Source organism: Sylvia atricapilla, chromosome 10, assembly GCF_009819655.1.
Source record: "Sylvia atricapilla isolate bSylAtr1 chromosome 10, bSylAtr1.pri, whole genome shotgun sequence".
In the NCBI taxonomy this organism is placed as follows: Eukaryota; Metazoa; Chordata; class Aves; order Passeriformes; family Sylviidae; genus Sylvia; species Sylvia atricapilla.
Genome location: NC_089149.1, coordinates 16,350,474 through 16,378,092, shown reverse-complemented (window position 1 = coordinate 16,378,092; position 27,619 = coordinate 16,350,474). Strand labels below are relative to the sequence as shown.

Sequence of the window (27,619 nt, the reverse complement as noted above, 5' to 3'; positions counted from 1 at the left end):
GTGCAGAGCTGTGCCTGGACAGGCTTTCAGCTGGCAAAATTTGGACCATATTAATTTTGAATTCAGCTCATCCACATTTAAATGCTTCAGTCTAGGGTGAGATTCCAGGTGGTACAGAGGTACAGAGCTCAGTTGTGCTGAGCTCAAAGCAACATCCATGCCTGATGGCAGGGCCACTGGCCTGTCACTGTTTTTTATATGATCCTACAGAGTTTTTGAGACTGTTAAGGAAATTTTCCTGTCTGACCATTCAGGAGTGAGGCCCCTTTATAGCAGGTGGTTCCAGTGAGCCGACAGGGGCCTTGCTTGACTTCCTACACTCACCACACACATGCTCAGACAAGGTTCCCATAGCAGTGTCTCAGACATCTCTATCCTTAAAATAATCATGGTGCAATAACAAAATAACAGCTGGAGCTGGGTGTCTCTGAGAAAGGATCCTGAACTAAGTCTCCTTCATCTGGCTGTGCCGCGAGTCCCTGTGCCTTTTGTTATGCAAACAATCAGCAGTTCACAGACTTGCCTCAGGCTCCCACCCCTGCAGTCAAATCGCAGGTGGACACCAAGCTACCTGCACTAAATGTTTTATTCCTCACCAAGACCATCTCATGGACTTCTTGAGATCACCTCAAGTGGCAAAACTAGGGGAATAGGAATAAATGCACAGAAATCTGTGTGCTCTGGCTAAAGAGACTAATTCTATGTCCCTCCAGCTGTCTGGATTCAAGTATCAGCCTGGAGGTAGGACACTGAACCTAGGAGTCCACACCTCTCCTTGTCCACATCTCTTAACACCTTTTATCCCTTGTTTTCCAAATCAGATCCAAGCTGTCCAGAAGGAGAACAGCCCAGATGAGAATCTAACCTTAAAAACACCCTCCACCTCATCCGTCTACCAACAGGATCAAGATAGCTGATTCTGTCTGAAGACTCCCCATGTTAATATCTGATCTTTCACACCATCTGCTGCCCCAGCTCTCTGCTCCATGGAAGGATCTGTCTTGATTCACAGCTTCACAGGGGAAACTCACTTCTGTTTGTAGCTGCAGAAGCCTGGACCCGCCTGGGCAGGATTCCTTGTGCACGTGCCATCTTCTGCCTGTCCCTCCATGGGTGACCTTCATATCACACCATCTAATGCTCAAAAAAAAGGTCCCTATCAGAGGGGAGGGAGTGAGAAGGGTGGTTTTGGCTAAAAGCTGGTCTTTGATCTAGAGAGATGGAAATGCAGTCAAGCTCAGAGCTGGGAGAGCAGGAGGAATTGCCCTCAGGCGAAGGGAAAGTGGTAATTGAGATGTGGGGTTTCCCTAATTTACCGGTGTTTCTGCAAGAGAGACAGAGGTAAGATCAGGTGTCACTGTGCACGTATTTAGAGTATATTTTAAAGTATTTATTTCTATTTACATCACAAAAATCCCTTAAGTTAAGTCCTGGCCCCCAGCCAATGCCTCCCCCAGGCAAGGGAGAGCCTTGGTGGCAGGCTGGGGTTCCCAAGATGCCTTCCCTGGACATCCCTGCCTTGTGCCTGGCAGCAGTGCAGCTCTCACCCTCATTCTATGCCCTTCCCCAACTATTTGCTTTGCCTTCCCCTACAGCTTAAACTACTTTTTCCCTGAGCAGTGGCCAGACAGCCCCCATGTCTTCCCAAAGAAGGCAATTCCTACCTGTCCCATCTACCTCTGGAAGGGAGGAGCCCACAGTCTCAACTGGCCAGGGCACCCATGTCCCTGCAGATGGGTCACTGCACTTTGGAGCTTGGTCCTACTGGAGGGAAATGGAGAGCTCTGAGTATGGCTCATGGCACTTTCCGACCAAAAAGCACTTGGGCCACCTCCACTATCCCAGCCTGGGACCCCCAGGTATCTCATCCAATGGGATTTCCCGCTCTTAGGGCGGGTGCCGAGCATCCCAACCCTGCAGGGAGTGTGGAGGTTCAGGTGGAATGGAAAAATTCCCCAGGAGTCACAACTAGGAATGTGTCCCACCCTACAGGATCCTTCTTGCCCTTTCTCAAAAGGGCTTGCACATCCCTTCTTCTCCTTGCAGGATGACAGACTCAAAGCAGATCAAAGGGTGTCAGGTGAGGATGGGGCTTCCTTTTTCTGTTTTAGCTGGTGTTTTCTCACTCTTCCTCTGCTGCAGAAGCAAGCACCCACCTCCCTCCACCCTGCCTCCATCAGCATGTTAATCTGGGGGCTTCCCGCCTTGGAGGTGTTTTCACTGAAAAGACCTTCTCCTCCAGCCATCACTGCTTCCCACCTCCTCCAGCAGCAGCTCTCTCTTTTCTCCCATCTCTCACCCGTGGTTAGATGTTTTTGTTCAGGGCTTCCTAAGTGGCCAGCAGCATCTGGCACAGCTCCGTGTTGGAAGCTGAACATCTTCCTCCTCCGTGCATCTCACAGGCCCTCCCCCAGCTCTGCTGTCTCTTGTCCAGCACGGCTGCACCTTGGCTCTGCCACACCTCCCTGCACTGTCTGTGGGGTGTGCGTGCGTGTGTGTGTGTGTGTGTGGGATGTGGTGCTGTCTTCTCGTTACACTTGTGTTGTGGGGGGCACGGATAGGCAGGGACACGGCAGAGGAGTAGAGGCTTGCACTGGCCCCCTTGCTGCGTATCAGACACCCTTGAAGCTTGGGTTTCAGGTGACAAAAAGAGTTTGGGGATTCTTCTTGAGCACATGCTGGTTCTGCCTGGCCTTGCCATAGCTCTTTGGACATCTTACCCCATTACTACAGCCCAAATCTGCAGTGGGGCTGCTCCTCTCAGCCCAGCTCCCTTGCCCAGGAGAAGCACTCCAGCAAACTGGGCTATTTTCCTCTCTGTGATGCTTTTTAGACCTGGAGGCCGACTTGTGCCCTTTCTGTATGAAGATGTGCCTGCCTAGAGGCACAGAGAGGCTGAGCCGGGGCAATGCAGGGGCCCAGGCTGCAACATCCTGGCTCCCGTGCTCTGAGCAAGGACTAGTTGGTACCATCCCAAATTCCAGTGTAAGGGGCTAAGGGTGGAGAAACAGGGGGTACCTGAGAGAAGGCTCTTCCAGAAGGGAGGCAGCTTCTGGCAGAGACGGGACTAGTGTCTGTCAGGGACCAGACACAGGTTCGCTGCCCAGGGCTGTGTGTGGTGCTGCCTGTGCCACAGACAAGACGCAGCCAGCTGAAGGGCGTCCTCCAGCCAGAGCCGAACCGTGCCTGAGGCCAGCAAACCTGCAGAGCAGACGGCTCGGCTGGAGGTCGGAGCCGAGGGAAACAGAGCTGCCCGCTGGATGCGGCACACGGGCCATTTGCTATCTTACCAGCAGCGCTCTGACCGGCACCGCGCTCCTCGTCACGGCCCTGGCGCACCTCCCCTCGGCAAGAAATGCAAACCGGAGGTTCGAGCATGACTCTAAGCCCAGCCGGAAGGGAAATTCCACAGGCAGCGGGTGGCACGGAAGGCAGGCGGGCACCGGCGGGCAGCTGGGGCCAGGGGAGGAGGGAGGCCGCACTCCCCGCTCTCCGGTTCCCGCCGGCACTCCCTGCCGTGTGCTAGGGGGGCAGTACTGCGGGTCCTGGCCGTCCGTGCGCACGTGAGGCTTGTTCGGTTCTGAAATAAATGTCGCATTTAACGCAATTCCCTGAGCTGAGCGTCCTCTCCGGGGCTGGCGGGGGGCAGCGGGGAGGGGCGGGAGGCGAGCTGAGGGGGGAGGCGAGCTGAGGGCGGGAGCGGAGCCTCCGCCATTGACGACGCGCCCCCTCGCGGGCCTACTCAACCCCGCGGGGTAGGGGGCGGGGCCACGGCACTGACTGACAGGGCAGCCCCGCTTGCGATTGGTGGAGGGGCGAGCACGTGCTCCTGTGGGCGGGGCCAGCGCGGCTCTTCCGCTGCCGCCGAGGCGCGGGCCCATTTCCGGCCCTCCGCGGGTGCGGATTGGGCCGGCGCCGGGGCGGGCGGGAGCGAGCGGCGGCGATGGATCTGTTCGGGGACCTGCCCGAGCCCGGCGCCGCCGCGGGTGAGGCCGCGACCCGCTCGGGCCCGCGCTGTCCTTCGGGCCTGGCCGGCCTCGGCCCGTGGCCTCACCTGACGGGCTGCGGGCCCCCGGGCTGCTGCAGCTCGGCCGTGAGCAGCGTGGCTCCGCGCGCAGCCAGGCCGCCGCCACAGGGAGCTTGAGGGCAAGGGGCGGGTGAGGGACGGGTACAAAATCGCTGGAGAAATTGCCGGGTTTGGTGGGTTTTGTGTTTTTTTTTTTTTTTTTTTTTTTTTTCCTGTGGGACTCGCTCCGCTGCAGTTTAGTCCGTGTTTTTGCATGTTCTGTATGAACTGCAGTTCTTTGTGGTTTAGACCATATTGGAGCCTTTCCCCTCGTTGTGCAGCTGAGGGATGCTAGCTTAGTGGATTGTTAGCCAAAAAACCCCAAAATCTGTTCTCAAGACAAAAGTTCACCTCAGCCCCAGGCAGCTGGTAATTTTGCTTGTGTAGCAGCTGCTAAAATTAAAGATGGAAGGAAGGCTCTCCTGGTTTACCACTCCTCGGCTGGCTTGGGGACAGTCCTTTTAGAACAGCTGCCCCCAGGAGTGCTTGCAGTGGTTCCTTACTCTGCCCTGGTGCCTTGCAGGGAAAGATGCCCATAAAGGGCCTCTTCTGTTTGATGATCTCCCACCATCCAGCAGTGCTGACTCAGGTATGGGTGCTCTGTTCCTGCCATTTGTTTGGTTTTCTGTGTTTTCTGCATCAGCATCTCTTTCAGATGAAATGTGTGTAAATCCTGTTCTCTTTGTTAGACAGAATAAAGACAGCAGGGTTATCAGTGCTGCATGCAGACCAGCTGCATCCTGTTTGGTTTCTTATAACCAGGGGTTATGGATGTTCTCCATATATTCTATAAAAAATTCCATGAAAATGTTCCTTGGAACAAATGCAAAGCCTGGATTTGCCCGACCAAAGAAGTACAAGAAATTTGGCTCTCTTTGATAAACTGGCATAATTTCTTCACCTCAGGAGAGATATAGGCAAAGCATTATTCCCTGAAAGAAACAAAGGTATTTAGTTATTTCTGTCTTCTTGTGCTCCAGGAAAAGAAGGCTCTTTGCTCTTTGATGGCCTCCCACCAGCCCAGCGGTGACCCAGGTAAGGAGCTGTGTCCCTCATCAGCCTCTGCTGAGCCACCCCTCTGGGAAAAGCTCACAATTCAGCCTGTTGTGTTGCACACATAGCAAGTTAACCTGGTGCTTGTTTCTCCAGTCCAGATTGGCTGACACTTGTCATGGCAATTTGTGCCCCAATTGCTTAAATCAGGATTCTGAATCTTAAAATTAGGCCTGTTCCCAGAAGTACATTCCTGTCTTTTGGAGACCCTTATTCTCTGAAAGCTTCCTGCTTTGGGAGGGAAAGTGGCCTGGTGCAGCCACTGTCCTGGCTGCTTTTCTGCTGTAGGCATAGGCTGCCTCCTTGTTCCTTGCTGAAAATGACTTCAAACCCAGACTGCTGCTCTGGCAGGGCTTTTTGCATGCAGCCGTGTGCTTGCTGTCACCTGGGAGGAGCTGAGATGGTTCACTATACCTATAAGGGCTTAAATCTCCAGAAGGATGAAGCCAGAGTTCTGACATCAGGTTTTGCTTGCTAGCTTCAATTTGTAGCCTTCTTCTAAACCCTTTATTCTAAAAACTTTAAAAAATATGCACATTCAGAGTAATAAAATAAATTTCTTTGTATTGTTGTGGGTAGAGATCATAGAGGAAAATAATAATAATAATAACAGCACAGAATTTTTCCAGCCTGTAACATTAACATCCTGAGCAATTAACTGGGAAAAAAAAAAAAAAAGTGCTGGTAGTCAAGGAATAAACCTGTGGGTTGTTCAGTAATGACTGTGGTCACTTAATGCTGTGTAAGTGTGTGAGCCTGCACTCCTGAGTGTTTTGGTATAAAAGGACTTGCTGCTGAAATTATGCAAGTAAAACAGTCCTGGAACACTTGTGCCACTTGCATTTTTGCTTTCTTTCAGCCTCCAGTGCTACTAAGCAACTCTCATCAGCAGGGAGCCAAGAGAAAGGGCAGAAGAGAAAGTCCTTGGAGGAGGAGGAAGAGAAGAATGGCAGGGAAGAACTTGTGGAAAAGAAAGTTTGTAAAGGTTTTCAGACAATTTGAAAACAAATGTACTCGATTTGTACTTTTGGCGTTGGGCTGAGTAAGTCCAGAGCAAAGCTGAGCTTTGGCTCTTCAGTCTGCTTGCCTTTGCAGCCTCTTGTAGGAAACAAACTGCTGTGGGGGCTCCCCGAGCATCCTGGCTCTGTCTGCCTCCTTCACCTGGGCCATCTTACTGTCCCTGCTGAGCAGCAGGCACCTCAGCACTGGCAGGACTAGTGCTTGTGCTGCCGAGAGGGGGATTGGGTGTGGAACCTCTGTAAGGCTGGATCCACACCACTTTGGCCACATCCACAGTTGTCTCTGCTGGCTGCTAAGGATGCCAGGGAGGGGGAGAGACGGGCTTGTTACATACAGGGCCATTGGCTTCAGTGCCTGAGTGCTGCATTGCAGCTTTGGGAGTAAGGCGTGTTCAGGGGTAAAAAGGAAAGGACATGTCCTGAGGCCATCAGGCCTGGATTTCCTGTCCTTAGTGCACTCTTTAAAGCTGTAGCTCTACTTAATCTGCTGGTTCAGTGCCACGTGCTTCCTCTGCCCACCCAGTCCCCTGTTCCTGTTTGGTAAGGGTCCTGTCCAGTGCCCAGCAGGCTGCTTTTAGAGCTGCTGGCCTTGGAGACACGTAAAAACCCATGTTACAAAATAAACATGTCCTAGCAGTAGATGGTGGATGTTTTGTTGTGGTATGAGGGCTGCACTGCCAGGACAGGGCTCTGAAAGCTGAGAACTTAGTGGTTTTTAGCCTGAGCTGAGGAGATAGGAGTTTGATTTGCATGCTTTTGTGCTGCTTTGTTCCCCTTTAGGATCAGTGGGGCATTTTGGACTGAAGGGTTTATGTGGCAGAGAGAAAAGGGTGAGAGGAAGACATACAGGATGCACATGTCATCTTGAACGATATCACCGAGGAAATGCCGGCCTCTGCCCTCCCAGATGTAAGTGGGCCCCAACTGCCAGAACAGCCATCCTGGGGCTGAGGGAGCTCCAGCTTGCTTCAGCTAAGCCTATGAGATGATCCTTTTGCTTTGAACACCTATGCTCTTGTCTGCCTGTTTTGTAGTGCAAGGTTTGGCCTTGTTACTGGGAGACCTGGGGTGAATCATCAGCTGGCTGTGTTCCCAGGCAATTCACAGGGCTGGTGTGTACAAAAAACCTCCCTTTGAAGGATGCTTAGTGGATTCAGTCACTGACTTCCTGAGGGCCTGATAACTCTAGTTGTCCATCCTCTCTTACCCAAATATAAGTGGGTATGTAAAAATTAAACGAATGTCCTCAAGCATCACCCTGATACTGGATTTAGCTTCTGAAATAGTACTGTCCAAGAGATTTGTGTTCTGAGAGATCCAACTTTTTGTCTGTAGCATAGTTGGAACAAGCTTAGGCATGGAAGGTACTGTAGAATTGGCTAGACTGATGTCTGTAATGCTGGACAGTTGTAGTGTCCTTGAGGTAAAATGTTTATCTGCTTTTATGCCAAGTGAAGGTCTGTAAACCCTTTAGCCCTTCATTTTCTTGAGTTGAAAATTACAAGAAAGTTCTCAGCTCAATGCTGGAACATGTAAACCATGTAAATGCTGAATATATGAACTCAGAGACCTGCTACCTTTTTGTGCCTTGGAGTGTGGGATTTTCGGTCTGGCTGACACAGGGCAGGGTATTACAGAGAGGGATGTACTGGATCCCATTCCCTGGCCTTTCTTAGCCTTTTCTGCCACTTTTTGTTCCCTCACACAGCACACGTGTCTCGTACTTCGCTGTTTTTGATGGCCATGGGGGAGTCCGAGCCTCAAAATTTGCAGCACAAAATCTACACCAAAACCTGATCAAGAAGTTTCCGAAAGGTGAGAGGAGTGGAATAAGGGCTGTAGGACAACCATCACCTTTCTGCCTTGGCAGTGGATAAGGGAAACTGATCGTGTGGGGTGGTAGTCCTACAGTACCCATCCATTATTCCCAGAGGGCTTCAAGACTTCTGTGTCTTCTGGGGAAGAGGGCTGGAAGGCTTTTTGGCACAAGGGTGCAAGTAACCAATTGTGAGCTCTCTAAACAAGTGTGAGATGTTCTATTGCCAGTTTTGGCAGTGCCACATCAGGGTGTGAAATACTCCTGTGGTGGAGAGGTTTATGTCATAAACTCTCCACATACACTACTATGTAGAGTTCTGGTGGGGTAAGCCTAGATGTGCCTCAGCTACTCTGCAGAGTCCAGGAGATCCAGTGCCTGACTGAGTGTTGGGTGAGCAAAGGGACAGACTAGGATAGATCAGATATGTTTACTTGGAGCTTAGTTGCTGTCTTCTCTGACAGGTGAAGTAGCCAGTGTGGAGAAAACTGTGAAGAGATGCCTTTTGGACACCTTCAAGCACACAGATGAAGAGTTTCTAAGCAGGCATCTAGCCAGTAAGTACAAATACTTTGTGTTCATTTATATTTCTTGATGTGCTTCTTTGAGGTCTGGGTTGTGAGCAAGACAAAGGAAACTACTTCTTTGTGTCATGCCTGTGCTTTGGCAAAACTCCACACAGCCCCACTGTGCCAGGCTGTGGCTCTGCCAGCTGAATGCTTGTAAAACTAGATCATGGCATGTTCTGGTCTTACTCTACAGTAAGCAGTCTGTAGGATCCCTTAGACTAAAATACATGTTCCTCATGAAGGAAGGAAGCAAAGCAGGTCCAATGATCACCTCTGTCCTTATCAGGGCATCTTGTTTGCCTTCTTTTTAAAGACTTGTCATGTTGCTGAAAGGATTTGTCCCATACTGCCTGAGATGGGATCACTCAGTTGATGGCACCAGCCTGTGGAAGGAGGGAATCTGTAGAGGCCACTAAGTTTTCTTTAGAGCTGTGCTTGCCAGGCTGGAACACATCCCTGAGGTAGCTTTTAATGCCCTGTGTTGAAAGACCTCCATCTCCCAATGTAAATTTAAATCTCGTTTTTGTAACTCTTTAGAAAACAGATGTTGTTGAAGACTGTCTCTCTGTGGGGTAAATGGCAGCCTGCCTTGCAGCTGGAATGGAGTGCCAAGCACCCTGACCTTCCCTCCCTCTCTCCTGAATTGACACACCCACTGTGTGCACTATGGAAGATGCAGATTGCATTTCAAATACAGTCACTTTGTTACCAATGCTTTACAGACATTTGGTTTGGTTTTTTTTACTGTTACTATTTCACAGTGATGCCTCTACCACAGATGTAGAGACTGTTAATGCATTTGATTCTGCGATTCCCTGAAAACTTTCAATTTTAAGTAAATTGCAAACTGGCTGAGTCTCTTAAGCCTAATCAGAACAAGAAGTTTGACCAGGCAAAAGGAAGATGCTTTCCTGAGTCTGTCACAATAGTGTCTTCCTCAAACCAGCTCCTGGTCAGAAACATGACTTAAGACAAAGGACTGCTAGCAATAGTTGTATTGATGGTGAAGTGAATCATGTTCATTCAGCCACACTTTCAAAGTAAGGAAAAACTGGGTGAAATATGTCTAGAAATTAGTCTCTCAAAGCTGATTTCAGTGAAGAATGGCATCATAGCCAGGCTTTTTTGTGGATAGGAGTAGTCTGACAGCTGTAATCTAAGAAATGCTTCTCATTTTACCTAGAGCTCTAGAGATAAAAGCTTAACTACAGGAAGTGAAATAGGAGGAGAGTGAGCAAGTGGTGGTGCTGCTGAGGTGGGATGGTGAGGGCTGAGGTGGGGAAGGAGGCAGAGATACTGTGAAAAAAGGGAAAAAATGTAAGCAGAAAGGCGTTTCTGCTGCAGAGTTGGCTGTGCATTCCTTTGGCTGCAAAGAAGAGGCTTCCCAAGGAGGAGTGTGGGGTGCTTGTTTGCTTGTGATGCTATTGCTTTTGGGCAGCTGTCAGGGCTGAGTCTCTTCTGCTCACATATGAGGTTTGCTTGGTGCTGAGTGTGAAGAAGAGTTGGTGTGGGAGCTGTGGTTGGCAGGATTACACCATCTGGGCATTGGCTGTGCATTCAGAAATCTGTAGTCTGTGTAGTTCCTCTGTCCTTGTCCAGTTTGCTGTTTATCACCAACCTGAGCTGCCAGCAGGCAGCTGCTGTGGGCTTGTGCTACCTGATTGCTGTGTGTTGGCACAGGATGCTTCTTTGAGTCCCCAAGAGCACTCTGTAACTTCCTATGTGCTGTTTTTCCCCTTCAGTAATCTCATTTTGGTTCTCTTCAGGAAGCCAGCATGGAAGGATGGCTCCACAGCTACTTGTGTCTTAGCTGTGGACAATATTCTCTACATAGCCAACCTCGGGGACAGCCGGGTAAGCGCAGTGGAGACCACTGATGGCATCTGTTTTCTGACCAGAGCTCTGTGGGTTGGTTTGTTTGGGATGTCTGAGTTGTCATGAGCTACTCAACTGCTCCTACAAAGCATCTTATTTTGGGTGGGTACAGAGTACTTCTGTGTTGTCTCTTGTAGTGTAAAACAGTGGTGTGTGAAAGCTCTCTCCTGATGGTGCTAAATATCTCACAGTATCAAGAAGAGAATATTTGAACATTTCAGTTGGAAGGGACCTACAACAACCATCTGGTCCAACTGCCTTGACCAACTCAGGGCTGCCCTAAAGTTACACCATTGCTCACTCAGATGTCTCTTAAACACTGACAGTCTGGGGTATCAACCCCCTCTCCAGGAAGCCTGGTGCAGTATTTGATTATGTGCTCTATAAAGAAACACTTCCTAATGTCCAGCCTGAACCTCCCTTGGCCCTGCTTTGAGATCAGCACTTCCCTCTCCATGCTCCCTCCTCAGGAAGGATAAGGTTGTCCCTCAGCCTCCTTCTCTCCAAACCAGACAAACCCAGAGCCCTCAGCCTCCTCCCAGGTCATACCTTCCAGCCCCAGAGTCGTTCTCCTCTTGTGGACACACTCCAGCACCTCCCCATCATCTCTGACCCTGAGGGCTCTGGGTGAGGCCCCCCAGTGCTGAGCACAGCCAGACCCTGATCCCCTCCCTGACCCCTGCCCATGCTGTGTCAGGTGCCCCCAGGATGGCATTTGCCCTCCTGGCCTTGGTTTCTCCTGAGCTGCTGCTAAGCAGCACCCCCAGGTCCTTCCAGCAGTGCTGCTCCCCAGCCACTCCTCACCCAGCTCACTCTGGGTGCAGAATCCAGCAGCTGGACTTACTAATTCTGTGCCACTGGCATTGCCCAGTGGTGTATCTGTGCAGCTCCCTCTGGCATTGCCCAGTGGTGTATCAGTGTGCAGATCCCACTGGCATTGCCCAGTGGTGTATCTGTGTGCAGATCCCTCTGGCATTGCCCAGTGGTGTATCTGTGTGCAGATCCCTCTGTTGGCCTCTTGTCCCTCCACAGCACTCCCAGTTTGGGATCATCAGCAAACTTGGTAATGGTGCATTCAGCACTTGCATCCAGGTCACTGATAAAAGTACTGAGCAGCACCTCCTGCGTAGGAATGAGCCCTGAGAAACATCACTGGCCTGATGTAGGACCACTCACCCCAGTTTGGGGCTGTCTCTCAAGAAGCTGTGGCTGCAGCTATGTTGTTGTTTGATGCTGGTCTTTTGTCAGCACAGGCGATCCTGTGTCGTTACAATGAGGAGAGTCAGAAGCACACAGCCTTAAGCCTCAGTAAGGAGCATAACCCCACCCAGTACGAGGAGAGGATGCGGATACAGAAAGCTGGGGGAAACGTCAGGTGAGTGCCTGAGGGTGTGAATGAGCTCATCTGAGCCCTAGCCTGATTTTGGGCCTGAGCATTGAGGTTTTGAAGCTTCCTGAGCCCAGTATGCATCCTAGTTGAGAGAATCTGTTGCTGCCTGTGGGAGGCAGAGTGGTGCCTGAGGCCTGTAAGGATTCAGTTACTGGAGCTGGTTGATGGTTCCCAGAGCCTTCAGATGGCAAAGACAGGACCTGTGTGAAATACCAGCATAGGCATGCTTAAGCTTGACCTACAGAGCTGGATTGGATTGTTGAAGAAGTCACTGCTTTCTGCACACTGTGATGCTGAACATTGTGCTCATTCCCTTGCAGCATGACTCCTCTCCCCTTGTCCTGTGAGAGGGGGCATGGTTTGAGAGCACAAAAAGCCCTCGATGTCAGTTTGATGTTGCTCCCCTGGGGTTAGCTGATGCACTGAGGGAGGGAGCTTTCTGGAGCCAGAATGCTCTTACATCTTAGTGTTCTGTGCAAAAAGGAATTTGGTTGTTTGGGGAGCTGGTGCTAAACACAACAGCTGAGTCTTACCTCCCTGGCTAAGTTCTCTCTCTTCTTTGAAGTCTGTTTCTTGATTTAGTGGCATCTTCACAAAGAGAAGACTCAGTGCAGGTGAAGGATCTTCATGCCTGTGCAGGCAAATCGCACTCAGGGTGGAGAGGGGTGGGCTCAGTTCTGTTCTGCTGCTGTGTCTGGAGTGCTTTGTTCCCCTTATCTCTGGGGAGCACTTGCTGCTGCTTTAAGCACTGATCTCTCTTTGCACATGGCAAAGAGATGGCCCAGTGTCTGTTAGCTCCTTTCAGAGCTGGTCCCTGACTGCCTGGGAGCCTCTCCCACTGCTTGCAGTTCAATACTTTGGGCCCAAGAGATAAGGCACAAAGTGTGTGTATCAGATCTCTTCTCTGTGACATGCCTTGCTTCTTGCTTTTATCTCAAGTGGGGCTGCATGGGCTATGAGATGAATGAGCTTTGTGTATTCCCCGAGGGCCCAGAAGAGCCTTTTTGGGGAGAAGGTGATTGATTGTTGGAAAGATGAAGTGTGGGAAGCTGTTTCTCGAGGGAGCTTGGTTAATTAGAAAAGTTTAACAAACCATAGCCATTTCCTAAGGGATGTTGTAACTTAGGTTTCACAGAACTGCTTGCTGCAATCAGTGGTTACTAAAGGCCAAATGATCAGGAGAAGAACATGCCATGTTTCTCACTCCTGGGAGCTGCCTGCAGCTGAGCCAGTCTGTAAGGATTGGTGTCCTCAGACAGGACACAGGAGGGGCTCCTGACTCAGACCTCTTGCCTCTGCCACTCTACTTCTACTGAAGAGCAGTTTGCTGGATATCTTGCCAAAAAATAATCTCTATTCAAACTATGCCACTAAGAGTTCAGCTCACATATAACTCTTACTGCCTCAGTTTGCTAGCTTAAGCAGAACTTGACTTAGGGCAGGGTGACAGAAAACAGCTTTTAAGTCTCCTGACTTAATTTCCTCCTCCCCCTCACTTGTTTCCCAGAGCTTCACACAAACATACAGAAAGGGAAGGAGACCTTGAAGGGAAGATTTGAGCTTGCTGGGGAAGTGGGGCGTTATTTGTACAAGCAGATGGATGTAGAAGCGTCCCCATCAGGCAGTGCAGTGAAATACACACGTGGGGAGGGCTCTCAGTGTTCTCTTTCCTTGTGCAGGGACGGCAGAGTCCTGGGAGTGCTGGAGGTTTCCCGCTCCATTGGGGATGGCCAGTACAAACGCTGTGGTGTTATCTCTGTGCCAGATATCAAACGCTGCCAACTCACACACAATGACAGGTAAAGTGTGTCCTTGCATGGGGGGTGTCTGTCCCGGCTCTGCTCGGCAGAAGCTGCACAACCCTGTTTGCTCTGCTGTGAGAGCCAAGGCACTTCAGACTGATCCCCCCAGAATTAGAGGATGCTTTTATTGCTGATATCTCTCTGCTTCTGTTCCTTATCAGAACAGTGGGATAATGCTGCAGCTCTCCTCTTGGAGGAACCAGCCTCATAGCAATGGCATACACAAGCCTTAGTTGTCCACTGTGCTCTGATTAAGTTCACAAACCAGTGTCCAAGCAGTTTGTTCAGAGTTGAGTTCTTGGGTCTCCTGTCCCAGAGTTGTTTCTAGCAGCTGTAGTGTTCATAAATACTTTAGCGTTCAGCTCTGATATTTGAAGATTTAAGATACTTTTTCATTATATGATTGGCAACGACAAATTGCAGTGAGCTTTCGTGTCACTATGGCCCTGCAGACTCTCAGAGGTGAGAGTGTAACCCAGTACTGCTGCTTTTTCTGGGATTAGAGCTCCATATCAAGTGATCCACTAAAATATTTCTAAAGATACTCTTGCGTATCAGGCACTGAAGTGATGCCTTCAGAGGCATGTGCAGACTGACCACTTCTGTACATTGGTTGAAGTTTTCCCTATCCTGGTGACCCTGGTTAGGGCTCCTGCTTAATACAATTCCCTCTGCAGGCAGGGAGTGCACAGCAGGCTGTCTCCCCTTCCTGAGGGGGATGCTGTCCTTGCCTTGGGCTTCGTATCTCCTCAACCTTCTGCAGCCTGTGGCAATATTTTCTGTCAAAGTTTTCTGATCACGGTTGTGTCAAGTGCTTTTCTTTTGAATTTGCATATTTAAATTACCACATACCTCAGGAGTGTAGAGATATGAAGTGATGTTCATGAGGGATTCAGATTTGTTTCTCTATTCCTTTGCATTAGCTGTTTCACAGGGAAAATACATGAATGAAAAGAACTCAAAGGAAAGAAGCAATTCTTAGAGAAACAATGGGGAATTTGATCAGGATCATATATCATCTTGCCAGTGTTGCAGGGCAGCCAGGATGTCCTGATCTAGGTCTGATATTAGTTGCTTGGCTCCTTGTCCTGTATTTTGAATTGCCATGAATGGTAGATCCTGAGGGATTTTCAGATGAGCTTTTATGGCATCTTCTCTTTGGATCCAAGCATGGATGTTCATAAAATAAATTGGAGGGATTTGCAAGCTGGGGAGCCAAAAATTCAGCCTTGGAACCTGTCTCCCCTTGATTTCCAGGTTCATTCTGATAGCGTGTGATGGCCTCTTTAAAGTCTTTACACCAGAAGAAGCTGTGAACTTCATTGTGTCCTGCCTGGAGGTGAGGAGCAGGCGGTGTGGGGCTGGGTCTGTCAGTGCAGAGGGCGTGAAATGGGCTTCTGCCACACTGCCCTCCCTTGCTCCCTGGTGCTTGGAAAACACCTCTGCTGGGAGCAATCCAATTCCTGTGTCCCAACAGGACAAGAATATCCAGATGAGAGAGGGGAAGCTGGAAGCAGACGCTCGTTACGAGGCGGCGTGTAACAGGCTGGCCAACAAGGCGGTGCAGCGCGGCTCGGCCGACAACGTCACGGTCATGGTGGTGCGGATAGAGCACTGAGGGAGGAGGGAAGGGAAGGGACAGGTCTGTGTGCATGCATGTGTGCCTGGGGGAGGGTGGGTCCTGCTGGATGCTCTTCAGTGTAAATAAAGATGGTGTTTTTCTAATAGGTTCAGCTCACTGAGCAGTAGGGTCGAGTGTCTTGGGAAATGCAGTAGATTCACTTGGCGGGGGTGCTAGCAGGAGGCATCTGGGTGTATGAGCTCTGCCAGCTGTTTCAAATACTGAAAGTGTAAGACCAAGTGACAGAATGAAAGCTAAATGGATTGGTACAGTTCTGCTCTCCATATCCTTGAGCTTTGTGCAAGACCCTGGGAGAATCTGGAGTTCCAGGACTCAGTGGGAGCTCCCAGACAGGCTGTACCATACAGACTCAAGCCACCAGCTTGGGGTGTGGAATGGGCTGGCCTCTTCACACTGGGTAGGAAATCTTTTGACTCAGAAGCTGGGCTGTGATGTTGCCTGCAGCTGAGGGACACAAATACCCCTTGCAGAGCAGCAGCATACCTGCCCTGTGCTTGCAGAACGTGTTGGAGTTTCACTGCAGTGTTGGTATGGAAAAAGTGGCTGGAGTTTGCTCGTGTTTTCTGGAAAAAGTGTTTTCAGCAAATGGACTGTTCAAGCAGCTGAGCTGCAGGCAGGCTCTGTGCTTGTCTGTGCTATCTGAGGAAAAGGCATCTCAGGTTTTAGGTACTAGTAAGTGTCTGGTATCTCATCCTGTCTCAGTGCCTCTACCAGCTGTTGCTGCAGTCAGTGTGCTGTTTTCCGGAGATAATTTGGCTTAAGACCAAGTGACAGAATGAGAGCTAAATGGATTGGGCTACCTGAGCATTTAAGTTTCCAATTCCCCACGCTGTGTGTGAGTGGGCCAGTGAGGGGGGTGAGCTGAGGGGTCTGCACTGTGGTTGCCTCCTTGCTCTGATGAGGCACAGCTGTAGTTCCAGGGGAAGGGGGCAAGGGCAGGGTGGTGCCTCCTGTTTTGTGCAGGGCTGTGAGGCTTTCCTGGCTCCTTTCTGTCTTCTGTATTCCTGGAACTTTGGGAGATGATCCCAGCTGCTGGGATGTTTGCTGGAGCACACGATGGCTGTTCTGTTTGGGGCAGGTGGCTTGACCATCTTATGTCTACTTCTGCTCCAACAGAGCAGAAATAGTAGCCAGTTACACTTCATGGGCTTAGTCTGAGGGTGCATACTGACTCTGCATCTCCTACAGAAGACTGAGGAAGGAAGTGGCCCACTGGCACAGATTTAGGTAGTGCTTGTCCTCTGCCAGCTTGTTCTGTACCCAGCCTTCCTGTGTACTCTGATGTAAGGCTGCGCTGCAGGATGAGCTGAGGGAATGCCTTTAGCAGCACACTCTCCTGTTTCTACTTTTGAAAGGCACATTTGGAGAGCCCAGACAGAGTAGCATGGAGTTGCTTCTGTTTGTGGCAACAGAAACTTTGATGGCAAATTTCAGAAAGGTAACTTGCTTTCCCTTCTCAGCTCCCCCTTTTTCCACCTCTTGCACTGTGCCATGCTGCAAGTGCTGAGCCATGGTCCAGCTCAGGGGCTCCTTCCAGGAGGCCACTCTGAATTCCAGTGCTGGAGCTGGTGAGGTGTTAGCTTGTCCTTTTCTGGCTGTTTTCCCCTCCTGCCTGTTACGATGTGCTTTTCTTTTAGGAAAAGTTCTGAAAGCACAGCTCCAGCTAGGATCAGAATATGCAGTGTTATGCTACAGTTAATTACCATTCAGTGTCCATTTTTCATGGCAAAGAGGAAAAGGAAGGAGCAGGTCTCACTGTGCTTGGGGGTAGACAGCCAGGTAGAAAAGCAGGCTCAGCCCCAGCTTTAGTGGAAGTAGGACAAACTGTTTGCTTCAATTTCATGGTGAGATGGGGTCTGCAGGAAGTTTCCTGAAAAAGCACTCTCCTTGTCTCAGTGCTCAGCAGCGTACTGCTGCTGGGGAGAGCTCCAGGACCATGTTAGGGTGGCCTATGCACAAGTGCTTTGTGTGCAGTTCTGTCCCTTGGGGCTGACAGAGCTCCTGTCCCCTTCCAACTCTTGAATTACCCTTCAAGTACCTCTGACTTAATAACTTTTTTCAGTTTTGTGGTCGAGCGGAGTGGGCTCTTGGTGTCTCACCTGCACAGGACAGCTCACAGCTGTGTTGCTTCCAGACCCTGAGTCTTTCTCTGCCTGCTCAGGTGTGGGTAGAAGGAGGAGAGGCAGCTGATCAGAGCAGGGCTGTCATGGCTTATTGTGTGTGGGGACTGGGAGGTGCTGCCATGGCCAAGTTCCACAGCTGCTGCCCACCTGACCAGCCAGAAGTGATCTCAGAGACAAGTTCTCTTTGTCTGGGAGAAGTCAGCATTGCGATTGTCCCCCCTGCTCCCCAGACCCAAACTCCTCTACCCATAAATTGCTGTATTAACAGCTCCTTCACCAGGCTCCTCAAGGAGATGCAGCCCGTGGGGAAGGGCAGGCAAGGCCAGAGACACCCCTGGGGGAAGGTGGGGCTGGGTACAGTTCAGGCTATCTTGCAGTGGTGCTGGCACAACTTAGTCAGTATTGAGTGCTACTAGGAAATCAAACGCTTAGCCTTCCTGGTGCTTCTCCTGCAGCCCTGGCTTGGTCACGTAGGCTTGTGCCCATGCTCAGCTCAGGCAGCTATCACAGGCAGAGCAAAGAGCATATCTGTGCTGCCCACAGCCCGGGCCCTGTGCCACAGGCAGGGAGTGCCTGCTGTGGAAAAGCACAGGACAGGAATTTGCTTTAGTTGAATGTGCAGCGTTATTAGGGCTTTGCTTTGATGATCAGTGCAAAGGATGTTAGCTCCTTCCAGCAAAGCTTCACTGCTCATACCCTGCAGGGCAGCTAAAGCAGTACATAATCTGGCTTGGGCTGCTGAGACTAAGTCTGGGCAGGAAAGGGAAGCGTCCACTAAGGGCAAAAATGGACATGTGGGGCTTTGTACCAGGCACGGTGGGAGCTGAGCCCTAGAGAGGTGGCAACCATCTGCTGCTACTGTCAGCACTGTTTTCAAGATAAACTTCTAGGCCTAGCCTTTAGATAAAAGTGAATGCCTTTAAAGTCCTGGTCAAGCTGCTTTATTATCATCATCATGACCTTTTGTTCATCTTCAGCTGGTTCTGCAGCATGAGCAGTATCAGACCAGACTGCAGTTTCCTGCATGAGCAAATTGTCTTCTTTAGGCTTGGTGCTGAGCAAGGGAAACACGATGGTGCCTGGCAGAGGGAGGGGTATGGCTGCTTCTGGCCCAGGTTCAGTGTGGTGCCTCTTCACACTCCCAGCAGAATGGCACTGAAATCAGAGCCACTTTGAACTGTGAGGGGAGAGCCTGCCGTGTTGTCCACAAAAACAGAGGCATACTGCCCAGCCTGGGGGAAAAGAGGGGTTAGCAGGACCAGGACACCTCCCCTGGGCACCAGGAATGGCCTGGCAGAGCTGAGAAGAGAGCTCTGCCCTGCACACAGCAACCAAGAGCTGGAAGAGCTGCCCCTACCCTTCTTCTGGGAAAAGAGCAGCACAAAGCCTTAAGGGCAGCCCAGCCACAGTCTGTGCTGAAGTTCCCTAGCAGCGCTCTGCCCTGCCTGTCTTTGGGGCTTGGAGATCACCGAGAAGCAGAGCTGATGGGCAGCCCTGGGCTAGGGGCATGGAAGGCACCTTCCTGCCCAGTTCTGGCACCAGTGGAGCTCGCAGCACTAACCTGCAGGTAAAGGGTGCCCGTGACAGAGATGGTGAAACGGTCACCGCTGCTCTCCAGCCGGGATATGGTCTCCAAATGGCTGCACAAGAGGGAGGGTAGTGCTGGAGGGAGCAAGCCCCTCCTTTCCCAGGGCTGCTGGAATTCTCCCCTCCCTGGCCGTGCCCTGCCGTACCTGTTGTGCTGGCAGCGGGACTGCACGCAGATCAGCACTCGCAGGCGGCTCCCGCGGCATCCCTGCCCCTTCCTGCGCGGCTCCCTGCGCACTGTGACAGGCACGGGGTGAGCGCCAGCCCAGACTGCCCGCCAGGGCCCTGGGGCTGTCTGAGGGCTCACCGATGTGCAGCGTGCTGCTGAAGGTGTAGTATCCTGCAATGGGGGCCGTGTACTGTCCGCTGGTCAGGTTCAGCCCTGGGCCACGGTGGAACGTCCCCTCCCTCTCAGGCTGGGGTAGGGAATGGCTGGAGTTAAAAGGAGTCCCTGTGCCAGGGCAGGTGTCCCTGCAGACAGGGAGAAGGGGCAGGCTGGGCACTTACAATGTAGAACAAGCCCAGCTCCTGCCACATCTGCTCCACAGGAACGTCTTCACGCGTTTGGCAATGGAAGGCTGCTTCTACACGACGCTGGGCCCTGGCCTGGGGCTTGCCTTTGCCGCTTTCCTCCTCCTTACACCCTTCCCCAGGTGTCCTGCGCATCTTTGCCATGCCTGACCCCAAAACCCCGGAGTCTGACGTTAGGAAGGGAACCTTCGCTTTCCCTGGCTCTGCTGCCCAGCCCTGCTTTGCCTTGTCCTGCTGTCCCCACAGCTCTCACCGCGGGTCCCCCACCCCGGTACCTCTGAGCAGGAGCTGCAGCTCTCTCAGCAGCTCCTCCGGCATCGTGGGGGAGGCCGGGGCAGCCGCTGTCCCGCCGGCCTGCGCGGCAGACGAGCTTGCTTTTCCCGTGTGAGCCCCGGTCCCGCCGCGGCCCCGATCGCCGCTCCCCCTCCCGGGGCTCCCGGCCAGCAGCATCCACGCCTGCCGCGGGTCCACGCGGGCCGCCCCGAGCCCCCCACGGCCCGCGGCTGCTCCCGGGGCCGCCCGCGGGGGTTCGGTGCCGGTGGCAGCGGCGTAGAGGAGCAGCAGGCACAGCTCCGGCAGCCGCATCCCGCCGCCGCTACCGGGAGGGCGGCCCCGCCTCGGGCCCGCCTCGCCGCTGGGCTCTGCCCTCGGGGACCGGGGACCTCCCCGCGGGTCAAACCTCGCGTGGGCCGTGGGGAGCGGCGGGGACGCCTGGAGCGGGAGATGCGCACCCCGCCCCAGGGGCTCCTCAGCGCTGCGTGGTTTTAACGCTTCGAAAATAGCGAAGCGGAGGTGGAACAGCTGAGCCGTCCAGCCGTGCTGGCTGCGGGCCCAGCCGTCGAGGAAGTGTGGGCTTGTGCTCAGCCATCCCTCTGCCCCCGGTGCCGTCAGAGATGCAGGGCTGCGGCAGGAGTCACCGCAGCATCAGGGACTCACCCGCTGCCTGCTGCCTCACCGTGGCCATGGGTCACTTCCCTGGGGTGCATGCTGTGTATCCCAGGAGAGAAACCAGGATTGGGCACAGCCTGCTGCCCCTAAGTAGCAATGTCAGGCTTTGGTGGGATGAACCACACTTTGGGAGGACTTGAAAACCCTAAAATCTTCAGGGTTTTGGAGAGGGGTGAAAATGCAGTTCTAAAACAACAACAACCACACAAATGAAGAGAGCATTAACCAAAGCGTGTTTATAAGGAAAAGCCTTTTCCCTGCAGTGGTGGGAGAGAACATGCTTCTGATGCCCCAGCCGGTCTGGCACAGGGGTTTCCACTTTCCACTCACCAACCTGAACAGGCAGCAGAAAAGGGGTAGCATGGATGCATAGGGTGGCAGGCTCTCCTACCACCCATGGTCACCCTGGAAAGCTTCTGTCCACTTGGAGGTGTCAATGAAGATGGAGGAGGAGCTGTGGAAGAGCCAGAGACAGGGCAGGGAGCCCTCACACGTCCAGAGGTCCTTGGTGCAGTCATACACCTCCATCTCTACCCGGTAGTCCCCGTCCATGCCCTTCCAGTGGCCACCAGTGACAAACAGCCGGTCACCCAGTGCCACCATCCCACCATTCTCATGAAGGGTGTGTAGGAGCTGCACCTGTGTGAGGGACAGGGTGAGGAATGCAGGGAGTCCTTGGTGACCTACTCCCACCACAGAGCATGGTGACCCACCAGATGTGTTCCCCTACCACATCTTTTCTTTCTGTGGGGTTTGGGGCCTCTGCTGCCTTGTGATGGGGAGCAGGGAAGGAAGGAATGAGGCATCCTCAGCTCTGCAGGTGCTAATAGAGCCAAGGAATGAGTGGGTAGGAAGGAAAGGGGGCAGCTGGCACTGAGGGGAAGCAGCTGGGAACACCATCCCTATATCCCTGGGAGACTGATCGTGCCTGGTCCCACATCCCACCTTCTGCCAGATGTTGGCCTCTGGGTTGTACACGTGGACCTTCTTGGTGTTATCCCCGATGAGGTAGATGAGCCCACGCAGGGTGGCACAGCGTGGGGCTGAGAGGTACTTGGGGATGAAGGGAGATGTGATCACACTCCACAGATCTGCAAGGAGCAGTCATTAGCAGTGCATCCCACCCTTGGCTCTGGATGCAGCTGCCAGTTGCTGAAAAAAGCATTGCTATTTCAGGGGGAATTCAAAAGGGAGGAGGCAGACCAGCCAGGCAGACTGGCACCCACAGTCCCCGTCCAGTCCAGGGTCTTACATAAAAAAAAGTGGGAGTGGGGATGTGGTTTGTAGTGGTGCTGTGGGATAGGAAGGAGTCTGCTTGAGAAGGTGGCATTGTCACAGAGCATTAGTTTCTTCCTAAGGCAGGCAGCCTCTCACACCCCAATGCTTTAGATTCCACTCCAGTGAAGCTCAGGTCTGTGTCACACATCTGTGACTCAGGTCCATGCTGCTAACAGCCACATCTGGGCTGTGGGCTGTGAGCCACATCTGGGCTGTGGGCCGTGTGCCACAGCCATCACCACACCCTGTCAGCACCTGCTCACATCCCACAGGACCGTGCCTGGCAGTCTGGGGCTGGTCACCAGCCTGGGGGTCCCCCTCAGTCCCTCTCCCAGGGACAGCACTGCTGGGGTGTGGCAGCAGGGTAAGCTCTCACCTTGGACAGGGTTGTAGCACTGCAGAGTGAGGGCGTTGTACTTGACAGCGCAGGAGCCCACCAGATAGAGCTTGCCCAGGCAGCTGGCAGCTGCAAAATTGCTCACATACTTGAGGGCTGGGCTGATGGCACACCAGCTCTTGTTGTAGGGGTCGTAGCGCTCCACCTCCACCACATCCACTGTCGTCCCTGCAGGGTGACAGGACACTGCAGCCACCCTGCTGCTCTGGGGCACCCATGGAGCCCACCCTAGCAGGACCCACAGGGTCTTTGCAGCCTTACCCCCGATGACGTAGATCTCACCGTTGAGGACAGCGCTGGTGTGGTTTGTCCGGGCTCTCAGCATGGAAGCGATGGGATTCCACACACCATCCCTGGGGCAGAAGCACCAGGCCTGTGTTGTTGACCACGTGTCATTCTGGGACCCCCGGGAGCCACCTAGAGAGGGACAGGTCAATCCTCTCCACGTGCACTGTCCCTGGGTATTCCTTGCCAGGGGGCAGATTTGTCCAAGCAGACAGTAAGGAGAGGATTTTGCTCAGAGAGGAGCCTCTGGCCCCACACCAGTGCCTCATGCTCGTATCATTGTCCCCTGTTCTCCATCCCTGCTCCTTGAAGCCCACACTCTGCACTCACAGCCCTGGCACTGACCTGTGACATACACATCGTTGTTCAGAGCCACCAGGGAAAAGCCCCATTTGTTGTAATCAGGGAAGTCAGGCAGAGCCATCCATCGCCCTGAAACCCAGCAGAGCCAAGCAATGACCCCACAGCTGGCAATGGCACTTTTTATGCCATCCCTATTTCAAGCCCAACCCAACCAGTGTCTCTCTAAACTGACACTGGTTTGGCAAGAGGTGGCTTTTGGGTAGACAGATGGTTAATTAACATGGAGGAAGGTGGAGGAAGTGGGGAGCACTTACTGCTTTTGGGGTTGTAGAAGGCAAAGTTCCTGGTGGGAGCTGGCATTTCCAGCCCCCTCTCCTCATCCTCACCATCCTCCAGCACACGGCCACCAACCACCACCAGCACCTCCTCTAGCTTCTGTGGTGGGCTTGAGGGGTTCTTCAGGGCACCGGTGCCACTCTGCCCCTGATGAAGGGGCCAGGGTGGGGCCATCAGGCTCCTCCTTCCTGGCTCAGGGAGCAGCATTTAGGGGAAGGGGGTACCCACCGTGGTGCGGGATCGGGCCACAAGGGCCTTGCTGGCATCCGAGTCACGAACAAGTGGCTCAGTGGCAAGGAGGTTCTGCAGGTACTGGTCAGGCAGTAAGACAAGGTGGGTCAACTCCAGCAGCTCCGGCAGGAACTGGGCTCGGGATCCCGGGTCGTGGCGTACCCAGCGCAGTACAGCCTCAACCAGGCTCCGCTCCTCCTGCACCTGCAGCTGGTCATTGGAGAGGTAGACAGCCAACCTCTCCTTGGAGAGCTGGAGGAACTCCTCCTGAAGAGAGACGGCTTCAAAGTTCTCCTGCAAGAAAGACCAGGCCTTGGAGGAGACCTCAGGGCAGCCATGGCTCTCACCAAACTCACAGATACCTAGGCAGTTGGTGGCATCCATCTGCTGCCGGAGGTAGCGGCTGCAGACCTTCTGGATAGCAGGGAAGTGGAGCTGGCTGGAGGTCCTCATCAGCCCCTCCACATTGCCTTGGTTGATGGTGACCTTTCCCGTGTAGGCAAAATCGAGCAGCACCTCCAGCGCACTGGGATCTACTTCCTTTAGCTCCACCCGTGCTGCGATGCTCTCAGCAAAGTCACCGGAGAACATGGCATAGAAGTAGTGGCTGCAGAGGGCCAGGATGCCTCGGTGGCAGGGAAACTCCCGCCCGCCCGCCACCAGCGTCACGTCGGCCAGTTTGGGGTTGGTGCGGAACTGCTGCAGCCCCTCCAGCACGCCCTGGGCGTGCGAAGGCAGGCAGAAGTCAAAGTCGTCCATGTTCCTCACCATGGTGCCGGGGATGGCCGTGGGGCCTGGCAGGCGGGCAGTGCCCGAGCAGCGGGAGACCAGAGTGTCCCTGCTAGGAAAAGGCGACGGTGTCTCCCTCTCCCCCTGCCGCGACACCCTCCCGCCTTCCCGGCACCCGAGCCACGGGCGGCAGTGGCTGCACAAGCGCTTCCCGCAGCCCCCCTCCCACGGTGGCCGTGTGTTCTCACCACGCCGCAGCTGCCCTGCCGAGGGTGGCGACCGGACCTTTGGGGATGATTTTCGGGGTGATTTGAGCCCTCTCGGCGCAGTCGCTCCTGCTCTCAGCAGCGCTGGCCAGCCCAGCCGGCCCGCGGGAGGGAAGGGACCGCGGTCCCGGCGCTGGGCAGGGACACGCCGCATGACACGGGATCAGCCGGGACGAGGGGTATTCGCTATTTTTAGGCGGCACCTGGACACTGGTCCCTGCTCTTAAAGGCACCGCACGGGCAGAGCTCTCGCCGCCGCCCACCCTCGTCGTGGCCCCATCCCGCGTCGCTGTTGCCTCTAGGAAAGCTTCCCCCTCGCGAAGGGGAGGCTGGACACCGAGCGTGGAGGGACAAGCTCCCACAGCACCCTCCCTCCTCCCCTTCGGCAGCACAGGGGGTCTCCGCGATGCCCCTCCTCGCTCCTCTGGCTCGCACCGCCGGTGCCGCTATAAATATAGGTCGTTATCTCACTCCGCGACAGCCGAGGCGCGAACACCCGCCCGGGGAGAGGGGGAGCTGGGGTGCTGAGGCGGCCCGCCCAGCTTAGCAGCTTTCTTCACCGCCCCGGAAAGCCTCGCTCAGCTGGTACAGAATCGAGAAGGTTTTTATTGCAGCCCGCGGCCTCCGAAGGCCCCTCGGCATCACTCCTCCAGGCTGAAGATTTCGGCCTCCTTCTCCTTCCAAAAGGCGAAGCTGCGATCGATGTAGCGACAAATCTCGTCCCCCTCCTCCCCGGCCTGCCCCTGCCACTGGGCCGGGCCGTGAGAAGTCCCGAAGTACCGTGCCTTGATGTCGTCGAAGCCGTCGCGCCAGCCGCGCCGCCCGGCCGCGATCTCGTCGATGACGGCGCGGTGGAAGGCCCGCACCGCCCGCCAGCCGTGCCGGCCCAGCTGCTCAAACACCTCGAAACAGAGCAGGTGGCGACCTCGGCGCTCCTCGGGGGGCAGGTCCTGCTCCAAGATGCGGAAATAGCCCAGCATGAACAGCTCCAGCGACAGGCTGTCGTAGTCGGCCGGGCCGCCCCCCGCCGCCGACACGAACTGCTCCGGGGAGAGCAGGGTGCGGGCGGGGGGCGGCGGCGGGGGCCGGCGGGAGGCGGCGTCCCTCCAGCCGCTCAGCAGCCTCTGGATGGCCGCTCTCTGCCGAGCCAGGCGCGCCGCCGCCCGCGCCCCGCTCCCCGCCTTCTCCCGAGGGTCCCCGGCGGTGGGCTGAAGGGGCGCGTAAGCGGAGCGTCTCCAGTGGCTCAGGAAGAGCATCACGATCCGTTCCTTCCTCAGGCTGCCCCACTCTGGCCCCGGCCCCTTCCCCTGCCGCGGGAAGCCGCCGCCGCCGGCGTCGGAAAACGCCTCCTCGCAGCTGATGCCCGAGTCGCTGGCGGCCTCGGCCTCGCGGCCCGCGGCCGGCGCGCTCCCCGCGGCCCCCCAGGCGGGCTCGAAGGCGCCGCGCAGGCTGCTGACGCACACCCCGCACTCCCGGATCTCCCGCTGCGCCAGGCTGCCCCCCGGCTCCCGGGGATGCCCGCCGGCGGCGGGGACAGCGGAGGGAGCGGCGGGCGCGGCGACGGCAGCGCGGGGACCCCACACCCCCTCGGCGTTGCCCAGCAGCGCGGCCAGGCTGTTGACGGCGCCGGCCAGGCGGCTGCACCAGAGGGGCAGGGGCTGCCCCGGAGCGGGCGGGGGGCTGCGGACGGAGATGCTGAGCAGCGGGGCGGGCAAGAGGGCGCGGAGCTCCCGCACCAGGCGCCGCAGCTCGCTCTGGTACACCTCGCCACGGCGCCGCAGCCGCAGGCTCTCCACTGCCCTCTCCAACTGATGAAGGTCTGCCTCGGTCAGCAGCTCCCCGAACGGGCCCAGCACGGCTTGGTGGGAGGGCGAGAAGCTCCAGGAGCCTGCATCCTGCGGAGAGAGGCGGTCAGCGACTTCCGACAGCCGCTCACCCTCTGCTCCCCGTGCCCCCCGTACCTGCCCTCCCGCAGGATCCTTGTCCGCTAGTCGGGCCCGGAGCCGCCGCACCATCACTTGCCGCTTCCACTCGGGGATGAGCCGGCCCCGCTCATCGTGCGTGGGCACCAGGGATTCCGCGTCTATCTCCGCGGGGTCCGGCCCGGGGGGCCTCGCCGGCCCAGGAGCCCCGTCCTGTGCGGATAGAGTCATGGGGGGCTCGAAGGGGTACGGCCGCCGAGGGGACGAGCCGGGGGCCGCGGGCCGAGCCAGCGACCTACCGAGTGGGCGAGGAAGGGCGCCGGGATCCTGGCCCGCTGCGAGGGCTTGCGGAGCTTCAGCTCCGGGCTCCTGCATGGAGACCTGCCGGGCTCCATCCCCTGCCGGGCCGGGCGGCTGCTGGGGGCAGAGGCGCGGGCCTCCTCCTGGGAGAGGGCAGCAAGGGGAGGTGGACCCCAACACCTCCAGGGCTCCCCCAGCTGAGGGGTGACCCGACACATCAGCCCGGACCTTGGGGAGAGCCCTCCTCGGGGGACAGCCACGGGTGGATCTGATTCCTTCAGAGAACGGGACGGAGCTGAGGAATCCCTGCTGCCGCTATCCCCCTGCAGCCAAGGACCGAGTCCGGGGCCGCCCCATGGCCGCCAGCCCTTCTCCGGGCATCCCATGCGCCCAGCCCGTCCTGCCGCTCCCTGGCGTGACAGGCTGGCATTCCTTGGGAATGGTGGTGCCCGCTGCCCCAGCCCCGGCGGGCTCTTACCTGCTGCAGGGGGCTGAGCTGGCTGCTGAAATTAGACGGTCGGGTCCTGTCGTGTCCTGCTCAGGGAACACCCAAAGGTGTGTGGCTGCACCCCCAAAACCCCTGTGTGGGGATCAATGAGCAATGCGGGGCAGGAGGGAAGGTTGGAGTGGTCGAGCAGCCCTGGAGAGGGCAGGGGCCAGGGCTGCAGTGCTGGGGCAGGGCACAGAGGCATTGAGCATTGTATTAATATTTGATGGGGCATCGAGTGGCAGCACCAGGGCTCAGTGGGTGGAACTGGCGCCGTTCCTGGAGATAGTGGCTTGGTGACTTCACTCCAAGCCTTGTCCTGCTCTTGGGGCCGATGGAGAATGGCCCAGGCCGGGCATGGCCCCAGGCCAAGTGCTGGGGACAGAGGAAGCATCTTGCACAGAGGCACCGAGGGCAGGTTCTGGCACTGGGGGATGTTCAGCAGAGGGTTCTGCTGCCTGGGCATTGGTTACTGGCATTCAGCCAGTTTGTGTTCTTTCCCTCCACCACCATCCATTATATATGGCTAGGATGCACTCATGGGGCTCACTTACATGTAAGAAATTCAATCGAGAGGCTGGAATAAAATTAAGAAGCAGCAGATCTAAGCCTATAAACACCGATTAGCTGGCGAGGATCCATTACAGAGTCAGCCTCTCAAGCC

At 54.9% G+C, this 27,619-nt stretch overlaps 5 protein-coding genes across 6 annotated transcripts in view; 2 read left to right on the top strand and 3 right to left on the bottom strand.

The window, feature by feature from the left end:
• Nucleotides 1-1,351, top strand: part of KIF1A (kinesin family member 1A) — a 33,862-nt gene extending 32,511 nt beyond the window's left edge. Inside the window, 1 exon segment of the mRNA XM_066326073.1 lies at nucleotides 822-1,351. Within this exon segment, the coding sequence (XP_066182170.1) occupies nucleotides 822-864 (43 nt within the window). The 3' untranslated portion in view covers nucleotides 865-1,351.
• Nucleotides 1,352-3,839: 2,488 nt separating this feature from the next.
• Nucleotides 3,840-15,480, top strand: ILKAP (ILK associated serine/threonine phosphatase). The gene is given in 15 exon segments (XM_066326071.1): nucleotides 3,840-3,986; nucleotides 4,590-4,655; nucleotides 5,047-5,086; nucleotides 5,088-5,101; nucleotides 5,979-6,104; nucleotides 6,919-6,947; nucleotides 6,949-7,023; nucleotides 7,025-7,047; nucleotides 7,847-7,953; nucleotides 8,419-8,488; nucleotides 10,266-10,377; nucleotides 11,652-11,773; nucleotides 13,468-13,587; nucleotides 14,848-14,929; nucleotides 15,068-15,480. Coding segments are annotated over 15 exon segments (1,170 nt in total). The 5' UTR covers nucleotides 3,840-3,943; the 3' UTR covers nucleotides 15,209-15,480.
• Nucleotides 15,481-18,213: 2,733 nt separating this feature from the next.
• LOC136365530 (erythroferrone-like) lies at nucleotides 18,214-20,115 on the bottom strand. Of its 2 annotated transcripts, none has more exons than XM_066326069.1 (6): nucleotides 19,749-20,115; nucleotides 19,450-19,619; nucleotides 19,250-19,358; nucleotides 19,089-19,179; nucleotides 18,917-18,995; nucleotides 18,214-18,510 (listed from the first exon to the last, which is right to left on the bottom strand). In XM_066326069.1, the coding sequence occupies exons 1-6, from the start codon at nucleotides 20,056-20,058 to the stop codon at nucleotides 18,229-18,231; spliced, it is 1,041 nt and encodes a 346-aa protein (XP_066182166.1). In that variant the 5' UTR covers nucleotides 20,059-20,115; the 3' UTR covers nucleotides 18,214-18,228. The 2 variants fall into 2 exon arrangements, with proteins under 2 accessions (XP_066182166.1, XP_066182167.1); XM_066326070.1 differs by having other exon boundaries at nucleotides 18,281-18,587; nucleotides 19,749-20,105.
• A 521-nt stretch (nucleotides 20,116-20,636) lies between these two features.
• KLHL30 (kelch like family member 30) lies at nucleotides 20,637-24,517 on the bottom strand. Its single transcript, XM_066326068.1, has 7 exons — nucleotides 23,249-24,517; nucleotides 22,999-23,167; nucleotides 22,727-22,813; nucleotides 22,358-22,513; nucleotides 22,076-22,264; nucleotides 21,367-21,512; nucleotides 20,637-21,060 (listed from the first exon to the last, which is right to left on the bottom strand). The coding sequence occupies exons 1-7, from the start codon at nucleotides 24,398-24,400 to the stop codon at nucleotides 20,809-20,811; spliced, it is 2,151 nt and encodes a 716-aa protein (XP_066182165.1). The 5' UTR covers nucleotides 24,401-24,517; the 3' UTR covers nucleotides 20,637-20,808.
• A 29-nt stretch (nucleotides 24,518-24,546) lies between these two features.
• On the bottom strand, nucleotides 24,547-26,650 carry ESPNL (espin like). The gene has a single exon (XM_066326504.1). The coding sequence runs from the start codon at nucleotides 26,541-26,543 to the stop codon at nucleotides 24,888-24,890; it is 1,656 nt and encodes a 551-aa protein (XP_066182601.1). The 5' UTR covers nucleotides 26,544-26,650; the 3' UTR covers nucleotides 24,547-24,887.
• Between the last annotated feature and the right edge of the window lie 969 nt (nucleotides 26,651-27,619).

Excerpts from the sequence above, each read along its gene's own strand:
- LOC136365530 (XM_066326069.1), bottom strand. The coding sequence starts at position 20,058 with ATGCGGCTGCCGGAGCTGTGCCTGCTGCTCCTCTACGCCGCTGCCACC. Across the intron at positions 19,620-19,748 it reads GCTGCAGCTCCTGCTCAGAG|GCATGGCAAAGATGCGCAGG; the intron begins GTACCGGGGTGG and ends TTTTGGGGTCAG. Across the intron at positions 18,996-19,088 it reads TCCCGCTGCCAGCACAACAG|CCATTTGGAGACCATATCCC; the intron begins GTACGGCAGGGC and ends CCTCTTGTGCAG.
- KLHL30 (XM_066326068.1), bottom strand. The coding sequence starts at position 24,400 with ATGCGGCGTGTCCCTGCCCAGCGCCGGGACCGCGGTCCCTTCCCTCCC. Across the intron at positions 22,814-22,998 it reads CTTCTACAACCCCAAAAGCA|GGCGATGGATGGCTCTGCCT; the intron begins GTAAGTGCTCCC and ends GCTGGGTTTCAG. Across the intron at positions 21,513-22,075 it reads GTGCTACAACCCTGTCCAAG|ATCTGTGGAGTGTGATCACA; the intron begins GTGAGAGCTTAC and ends TGCTCCTTGCAG.
- ESPNL (XM_066326504.1), bottom strand. The coding sequence starts at position 26,543 with ATGCAGGAGCCCGGAGCTGAAGCTCCGCAAGCCCTCGCAGCGGGCCAG.